This window comes from Notothenia rossii, assembly GCF_949606895.1.
Source record: "Notothenia rossii genome assembly, chromosome: 1".
Classification (NCBI taxonomy): Eukaryota; Metazoa; Chordata; class Actinopteri; order Perciformes; family Nototheniidae; genus Notothenia; species Notothenia rossii.
In genome coordinates, this window is record NC_136912.1 from 97188615 (window position 1) to 97198266 (window position 9652).

At 35.3% G+C, this 9652-nt stretch overlaps 1 protein-coding gene across 6 annotated transcripts in view; it reads right to left on the reverse strand.

Moving 5' to 3' along the window:
* LOC307029905 (sex comb on midleg-like protein 2) overlaps positions 1-9652 on the reverse strand; it is a 35765-nt gene that overhangs the window by 5617 nt on the left and 20496 nt on the right. For 5 of the 6 annotated variants that reach the window (XM_079666015.1, XM_079666014.1, XM_079666012.1 and 2 more), the window contains exons 9-12: positions 8036-8129; positions 7635-7838; positions 7215-7364; positions 6875-7003 (exon numbers count right to left, since the gene is read on the reverse strand). In XM_079666015.1, the coding sequence (XP_079522141.1) occupies positions 6875-7003; positions 7215-7364; positions 7635-7838; positions 8036-8129 (577 nt within the window). The remainder of the gene's footprint in view (positions 1-6874; positions 7004-7214; positions 7365-7634; positions 7839-8035; positions 8130-9652) is intronic. The other variant, XM_079666017.1, reaches the window with a different exon arrangement.

Below are 9652 nucleotides of genomic sequence, written 5' to 3' on the forward strand. Positions count from 1 at the left end.
TAATAGTCTGTAATAGTCTCTAATAGTCTGTAATAGTTTGTAATAGTCTCTAATAGTCTGTAATAGTCTCTAATAGTCTGTAATAGTCTCTAATAGTCTGTAATAGTCTCTAATAGTCTGTAATAGTCTCTAATAGTTTGTAATAGTCTCTAATAGTTTGTAATAGTCTCTAATAGTTTGTAATAGTCTCTAATAGTCTCTAATAGTTTGTAATAGTCTCTAATAGTCTGTAATAGTCTCTAATAGTTTGTAATAGTCTCTAATAGTCTCTAATAGTTTGTAATAGTCTCTAATAGTCTGTAATAGTCTCTAATAGTTTGTAATAGTCTCTAATAGTCTGTAATAGTCTCTAATAGTTTGTAATAGTCTCTAATAGTCTCTAATAGTTTTTAATAGTCTGTAATAGTCTCTAATAGTTTGTAATAGTCTCTAATAGTCTGTAATAGTCTCTAATAGTTTGTAATAGTCTCTAATAGTCTGTAATAGTCTCTAATAGTCTGTAATAGTCTCTAATAGTTTGTAATAGTTTGTAATAGTCTCTAATAGTCTGTAATAGTCTCTAATAGTTTGTAATAGTCTCTAATAGTCTGTAATAGTCTCTAATAGTCTGTAATAGTCTCTAATAGTCTGTAATAGTTTGTAATAGTCTCTAATAGTCTGTAATAGTCTCTAATAGTTTGTAATAGTCTCTAATAGTTTGTAATAGTCTCTAATAGTCTCTAATAGTTTGTAATAGTCTCTAATAGTCTGTAATAGTCTCTAATAGTTTGTAATAGTCTCTAATAGTCTCTAATAGTTTGTAATAGTCTCTAATAGTCTGTAATAGTCTCTAATAGTTTGTAATAGTCTCTAATAGTCTGTAATAGTCTCTAATAGTTTGTAATAGTCTCTAATAGTCTCTAATAGTTTTTAATAGTCTGTAATAGTCTCTAATAGTTTGTAATAGTCTCTAATAGTCTGTAATAGTCTCTAATAGTTTGTAATAGTCTCTAATAGTCTGTAATAGTCTCTAATAGTCTGTAATAGTCTCTAATAGTTTGTAATAGTCTCTAATAGTCTGTAATAGTCTCTAATAGTTTGTAATAGTCTCTAATAGTTTGTAATAGTCTCTAATAGTCTCTAATAGTTTGTAATAGTCTCTAATAGTCTGTAATAGTCTCTAATAGTTTGTAATAGTCTCTAATAGTCTCTAATAGTTTGTAATAGTCTCTAATAGTCTGTAATAGTCTCTAATAGTCTGTAATAGTCTCTAATAGTTTGTAATAGTCTCTAATAGTCTCTAATAGTCTCTAATAGTCTGTAATAGTCTCTAATAGTCTCTAATAGTTTGTAATAGTCTCTAATAGTCTGTAATAGTCTCTAATAGTTTGTAATAGTCTCTAATAGTTTTTAATAGTCTGATAGTCTCTGATAGTCTCTAATAGTTTGTAATAGTCTCTAATAGTTTTTAATAGTCTCTAATAGTCTCTAATAGTCTGTAATAGTCTCTAATAGTCTCTAATAGTCTCTAATAGTTTGTAATAGTCTCTAATAGTCTCTAATAGTTTGTAATAGTCTCTAATAGTCTGTAATAGTCTCTAATAGTTTGTAATAGTCTCTAATAGTCTGTAATAGTCTCTAATAGTTTGTAATAGTCTCTAATAGTCTGTAATAGTCTCTAATAGTTTGTAATAGTCTCTAATAGTTTGTAATAGTCTGTAATAGTCTCTAATAGTTTGTAATAGTCTCTAATAGTCTCTAATAGTCTGTAATAGTCTCTAATAGTCTCTAATAGTCTCTAATAGTCTGTAATAGTCTCTAATAGTTTGTAATAGTCTCTAATAGTCTGTAATAGTCTCTAATAGTTTGTAATAGTCTCTAATAGTCTCTAATAGTCTGTAATAGTTTGTAATAGTCTCTAATAGTCTGTAATAGTCTCTAATAGTTTGTAATAGTCTCTAATAGTCTGTAATAGTCTCTAATAGTTTGTAATAGTCTCTAATAGTCTGTAATAGTCTCTAATAGTTTGTAATAGTCTCTAATAGTTTGTAATAGTCTCTAATAGTTTTTAATAGTCTGATAGTCTCTGATAGTCTCTAATAGTTTGTAATAGTCTCTAATAGTTTTTAATAGTCTCTAATAGTCTCTAATAGTTTGTAATAGTCTCTAATAGTTTGTAATAGTCTCTAATAGTTTTGAATAGTCTCTAATAGTCTCTAATAGTTTGTAATAGTCTCTAATAGTTTTTAATAGTCTCTAATAGTCTCTAATAGTCTCTAATAGTTTTTAATAGTCTCTAATAGTCTCTTATAGTCTCTAATAGTTTGCAATAGTTTGCAATAGTCTGTAATAGTCTCTAATAGTCTCTAATAGTCTCTAATAGTCTCTAATAGTCTCTAATAGTTTTTAATAGTCTCTAATAGTCTCTAATAGTTTGTAATAGTCTCTAATAGTTTTTAATAGTCTCTAATAGTTTGTAATAGTCTCTAATAGTTTTTAATAGTCTCTAATAGTCTCTAATAGTCTCTAAGAGTTTGTAATAGTCTCCAATAGTCTGTAATAATCTCTAATAGTCTGTAATAGTCTCTAATAGTCTCCAATAGTCTCTAATAGTCTCTAATAGTCTGTAATAGTCTCTAATAGTCTGTAATAGTCTCTAATAGTCTTTAATAGTCTTTAATAGTCTGTAATAGTCTCTAATAGTCTCTAATAGTCTCTAATAGTCTCTAATAGTCTGTAATAGTCTTTAATAGTCTGTAATAGTCTCTAATAGTCTATAATAGTCTGTAATAGTCTCTAATAGTCTGTAATAGTCTCTAATAGTCTCTAATAGTCTGTAATAGTCTTTAATAGTCTGTAATAGTCTTTAATAGTCTGTAATAGTCTCTAATAGTCTCTAATAGTCTGTAATAGTCTTTAATAGTCTGTAATAGTCTCTAATAGTCTCTAATAGTCTGTAATAGTCTGTAATAGTCTGTAATAGTCTCTAATAGTCTCTAATAGTCTGTAATAGTCTCTAATAGTCTGTAATAGTCTTTAATAGTCTGTAATAGTCTCTAATAGTCTCCAATAGTCTGTAATAGTCTCTAATAGTCTGTAATAGTCTCTAATAGTCTCTAATAATCTCTAATAGTCTCTTATAGTCTGTAATAGTTTGTAATAGTCTCTAATAGTCTGTAATAGTCTCTAATAGTCTCTAATAGTTTGTAATAGTCTCTAATAGTCTCTTATAGTCTCTAATAGTCTGTAATAGTCTGTAATAGTCTGTAATAGTCCTTAATAGTCTCTAAAAGTCTGTAATAGTCTGTAATAATCTCTAATAGTCTCTAATAGTCTGTAATAGTCTCTAATAGTCTGTAATAGTCTGTAATAATCTCTAATAGTCTCTAATAGTCTGTAATAGTCTCTAATAGTCTGTAATAGTCTGTAATAGTCTCTAATAGTCTCTAATAGTCTGTAATAGTCTGTAATAGTCTCTTATAGTCTCTAATAGTCTCTAATAGTCTGTAATAGTCTGTAATAGTCTCTAATAGTCTGTAATAGTCTGTAATAGTCTGTAATAGTCTGTAATAGTCTCTAATAGTCTGTAATAGTCTGTAATAGTCTGTAATAGTCTGTAATAGTCTCTAATAGTCTCTAATAGTCTGTAATAGTCTGTAATAGTCTGTAATAGTCTGTAATAGTCTCTAATAGTCTCTAATAGTCTGTAATAGTCTGTAATAGTCTGTAATAGTCTCTAATAGTCTCTAATAGTCTGTAATAGTCTGTAATAGTCTGTAATAGTCTCTAATAGTCTCTAATAGTCTCTAATAGTCTGTAATAGTCTGTAATAGTCTCTAATAGTCTCTTATAGTCTCTAATAGTCTCTAAAAGTCTGTAATAGTCTGTAATAATCTCTAATAGTCTGTAATAGTCTCTAATAGTCTCTAATAGTCTCTTATAGTCTCTAATAGTCTCTAATAGTCTGTAATAGTCTGTAATAGTCCTTAATAGTCTCTAAAAGTCTGTAATAGTCTGTAATAATCTCTAATAGTCTCTAATAGTCTGTAATAGTCTCTAATAGTCTGTAATAGTCTGTAATAATCTCTAATAGTCTCTAATAGTTTGTAATAGTCTCTAATAGTCTCTTATAGTCTCTAATAGTCTCTAATAGTCTGTAATAGTCTGTAATAGTCCTTAATAGTCTCTAAAAGTCTGTAATAGTCTGTAATAATCTCTAATAGTCTCTAATAGTCTGTAATAGTCTCTAATAGTCTGTAATAGTCTGTAATAATCTCTAATAGTCTCTAATAGTCTGTAATAGTCTCTAATAGTCTGTAATAGTCTGTAATAGTCTGTAATAGTCTCTAATAGTCTGTAATAGTCTCTAATAGTCTGTAATAGTCTGTAATAGTCTCTAATAGTCTGTAATAGTCTGTAATAGTCCTTAATAGTCTCTAAAAGTCTGTAATAGTCTCTAATAGTCTGTAATAGTCTGTAATAATCTCTAATAGTCTCTAATAGTCTCTAATAGTCTCTAATAGTCTGTAATAGTCCTTAATAGTCTCTAAAAGTCTGTAATAGTCTCTAATAGTCTGTAATAGTCTGTAATAATCTCTAATAGTCTCTAATAGTCTCTAATAGTCTCTAATAGTCTGTAATAGTCTCTAATAGTCTGTAATAATCTCTAATAGTCTCTAATAGTCTCTAAAAGTCTGTAATATTCTGTAATATTCTTTAATAGTCTCTAATAGTCTCTAATAGTCTCTAATAGTCTGTAATAATCTCTAATAGTCTCTAATAGTCTCTAATAGTCTCTAAAAGTCTGTAATAGTCTCTAATATTCTTTAATAGTCTCTAATAGTCTCTAATAGTCTCTAATAGTCTGTAATAATCTATAATAGTCTCTAATAGTCTGTAATATTCTTTAATAGTCTCTAATAGTCTCTAATAGTCTGTAATAGTCTCTAAAAGTCTGTAATAGTCTGTAATATTCTTTAATAGTCTCTAAAAGTCTGTAATAATCTCTAATAGTCTCTAATAGTCTCTAATAGTCTCTAATAGTCTGTAATAGTCTCCAATAGTCTCTAAAAGTCTGTAATAGTCTCTAATAGTCTGTAATAGTCTGTTATAATCTCTAATAGTCTCTAATAGTCTCTAATAGTCCGTAATAATCTCTAATAGTCTCTAATAGTCTCTAATAGTCTGTAATAGTCTGTAATAATCTCTAATAGTCTCTAATAGTCTCTAATAGTCTCTAATAGTCTGTAATAGTCTGTAATAATCTCTAATAGTCTCTAATAGTGTCTAATAGTCTGTAATAGTCTGTAATAGTCTCTAATAGTCTCCAATAGTCTGTAATAGTCTGTAATAGTCTCCAATAATCTCTAATAGTCTCTTATAGTCTGCAATAGTCTCTAATAGTCTGTAATAGTCTCTAAAAGGGCTGCAACGATTAGTCGACATAATCGACGACGTCGATCATAAAAATTCGTTGACGCGGAATTTTAGTTTCGACGCGTCGTATAAAAACAATCAGAGAGCCGGTAACGTTAATTCAAAACTTTGCAAAATGTTCATTTGTAACTGCAATGCACTACAGGAAGTGCTGGGGGCAGTATACTCTCCATTGTCTGCCATGACTGCATTCTGTACTAACAACAAAGAAGAAAGAATACGAACGATGGCGGAAAGGAGAGAGAATGAGGGTGATGAAGAGCTCAAAAAAGCGAGACCGAGAGTTTCGAAAGTGTGGGAGTATTTCACAGACGACAAGCCAAAGAAGTCAGTGAAATGCAGAATTTGTAAAGGGGAATTGGCATTCCACGGCAGCACTACAGTGATGCACGAGCATTTAAAACGCAAGCACCCTGGAACCGTGAGGACTGCTACTTTGGATCATGGGTAAGTTTGAGCAAGTTAGCCATAGTCATGTTTACGTTAGCTTACATGTTGGAAAACAGAACGTCTCATGGTTAATGCTTGCTAAGCAAACGCTATTTCAGTTATGTTGAGGCTGCGTGTCCACCAACGAGCTGCTAAACAGCGCCAAGCTTACAGCGTAGTAGAGCACACTAGAGCTTTATGGACGCTGTAATTAATTCCAAACTTAAAATAATAATTAACAAGGGTCTGCGAAATGACAAGAATAAAATGCGATTGAATTGATCCTGGGACTGGACAACAGGGTGACATTCACAGGTGTGCAGACTTGAGGTAAAACATGCACTGGAGCCCGGAAAAGGAGCCGTGCCCACAGGAAGCAGAGATGGAGGGTGTGACAGAAATAATCGTTAGATTAGTCGACTAATCGAAAAAATAATCGACCGATTAGTCGACTACCAAAATAATCGTTAGTTGCAGCCCTAGTCTCTAATAGTCTGTAATAATCTCTAATAGTCTCTAATAGTCTCCAATAGTCTCCAATAGTCTGTAATAGTCTCCAATAGTCTCTAATAGTCTCTAATAGTCTGTAATAGTCTCTAATGGTCTCTAATAGTCTTATAGTCTCTAATAGTCTGTAATAGTCTGTAATAGTCTCTAATAGTCTGTAATAGTCTCCAATAGTCTCTAATAGTCTCCAATAGTCTCTAATAGTCTCTAATAGTCTTATAGTCTCTAATAGTCTGTAATAGTCTCTAATAGTCTCTAATAGTCTTATAGTCTCTAATAGTCTGTAATAGTCTGTAATAATCTCTAATAGTCTCTAATAGTCTCCAATAGTCTGTAATACTCTCCAATAGTCTCTAATAGTCTCTAATAGTCTCTAATAGTCTTATAGTCTCTAATAGTCTCTAATAGTCTGTAATAGTCTCTAATAGTCTCTAATAGTCTCTAATATTTTTATTTTACTCTCTTAATAGTCTATAATTGTCTGTAACAGTCTTTAATAGTCTCTCTGTTTATAGGGTGGTACCTTCTGAGGGGTGGGCTTCAGGCCGGAGCAGTTTGGGGGAGAGGGGGGCAGCGTACGGGGGGGAGACCCCAGAGAGACTCCTCTTCCCCCCCCGAGCCAGAGAGGGAGCTTCCAGAGCCTCCTGCTTCACTGAGACACAACACAACTGACTCAATAGAAACACAGGATACTATGTGTGTGTGTGTGTGTGTGTGTGTGTGTGTGTGTGTGTGTGTGTGTGTGTGTGTGTGTGTGTGTGTGTGTGTGTGTGTGTGTGTGTGTGTGTGTGTGTGTGTGTGTGTGTGTGTGTGTGTGTGTGTGTGTGTGTGTGTGTGAGTGTGGATGATAGTGCAGTGGTTACCTGACTTCCTGTGGTACAGGCTGAAGGGCTGGCTGCTGAACAGACTGTCACACTGAAGATGTCGACACATGTTCTCCAGGAACCGAAGCACGAAGGAAGCACTAGAGGCCGAGGGCAGACGGACCACCCGGACCCCCCCGTCCATCCTCACTGAGACAGACAGGACAGGGTTCATTTAAATCTTATTAACAGGTGATATCAGTGTGTGTGTGTGTGTGTGTGTGTGTACCTCTGACGGCCCCCCCCTCCGGCCTGGCTCTGCAGGGTTAGTGTTAACAGGTGATATCAGTGTGTGTGTGTGTGTGTGTGTGTGTGTGTGTGTGTGTGTGTGTGTGTGTGTGTGTGTGTGTGTGTGTGTGTGTGTGTGTGTGTGTGTGTGTGTGTGTGTGTGTGTGTGTGTGTGTGTGTGTGTGTGTGTACCTCTGACGGCGCCCCCCCCCCCGGCCTGGCTCTGCAGGCTGCTCAGCAGGACTCTGGGCTGGGGGGTGCAGCTGATGCAGGCCTGCACCACCTCCTGCAGCACAGAGTTCACCGGCCCCGGGCCGAAGTGATCCGGCAGACGCTGCATCTGTTTCCTGTCCAGGTGGGGGCCGCAGTCCCCACTCTTATTCACGTACACACACACTGCAACACACACACATGAGATACTATATCTTTTAATGTTATTATAGTTTTCTTAAAATAGTTTTCTTTTTACTTTGATGTATGCACCAAGACACGAGTCAAATTCCTCGTACGTGTCGATCTACCTGGTGATAAACCTGATTCTGAGATTATGAGAGCAGAGCTGTGATTGGATAACCAGGGGAGGGTTAGTTTACCTGTCGAGACCACAGAGGTGAGGCTGGGGGGGCCGTCCTGAGGGACCTGACTGCTCTGCAGCTGGGGGGGGCTCTGCAGCATCTTGGACTTCCTCTGGAAAACACATACACATCAGAACACACTCACCAGCACACACACTATTACAATGAAGTCTCAACAAAATATGTTTATGTTGTTCTTGGTTTCTACATGGAGATAAGCCCCGCCTCCTTCAGTGCGTCTGGTTTGAATGACGTGAGTAAACACCAATGATGCGGCCGTAAGACTCGTGCGAGGGTGAAACCTAACACCAGTCGTGTGTCAGCGAGTCGTCTCTCAGGTAGGGCTGCAACAAACGACTCATTTGATAATCGATTAATGAAACGATTAATGAAACGATTAATGAAACGATTAATCGACTATTCGGACTATTATGCCTTGCGCAATTTCTCAAACGCTCTTATTTAGCCATGAACTTTTAGATTTAGCTTGAGGTTGTTTTAGGCATGTGGAAACTAACAATGAAGACAATAAAGATCAATACTTGATTCAAAAATACATATCAGTGCATGACATTAAGGATTGTGGGCCATCTAAGCTAATTTACAGATGGCCCTGAGCCCAATAGAGATTGCCCTGAAAAATGCGCGCGGACGAAATGAAGCACGAAGGGTTTGGGGGGCCTCCCCCTAGAACATTTAGATGTTAGCAGGTCTTAGATGCTGTCTGGTGCATTCTCTAGACTGAATTATAAGATGAACCACCACAATATTACAATTTCAATTTTATTCTTCATTTCACTTGTTTGTTTGTTCTTGTTTGTGTTTGCTCGCTTGCATGCCCTGCATAGCTTTAATAAATACTTAAGTTGTTTGTCAAGACACTTTCCATCTGATGAAGGCAAATGCCTTCCCAGATGTAAAAAAGTAGAAAACATTACATGCAGCTATAACTGCCAAAACAAACATTATTTACGCTATTATGGCCCCTGTTAAAAATGTTTGTAATGTTATCTACTGTAAGTTGGTCTAAGGAATGCCTCCTCATCCAGAAGCTGACCGAGCAGACCCGAGCAGCCGAGTGCATCCGCGAAGCACACACAATGGCGACGTCAGAGTTCCCGTTAGCAAGCAAATCTAAATCTCTTCGGTCAAAATGTCCGGTCAAAATAATTTCCCTTTAGCGCAATACCGCTTCAGTTGCGCCACTTATGTGACAGACAAGAAGAGTATGTGACAGACAAGAGTAGTATGTGACAGACAAGAGTAGTCCATTCTAATGTGTCACACTTAATGTGGAGAAAGAGATGTGCTGTTTGGGTTGATTGTGCGTTGATCTGTTGGTAATGCCTCGGGGTTCCGGTAGGCATGTAAACAAATGCATAATGCTGCGCTATACTTTGTGGCCTCACCCAGTTGCATAGCGACACTTATTGTTTAGGTCACGGTGTCTTTTAATAAGCAGGTAGTCATATCATTAGCTAGAACTAGCTGGATCTGATCGATATGGACATAAACGCAAGTGAAGTCTAATCTGACGGGAGAGAGAGATCAGCTGCTGCTGACGAGTCGACACGCAGCTCTGCATGATCACATGCAGCGGTGAGCGGACAAAACACACTTCAGGTTAGAATATCA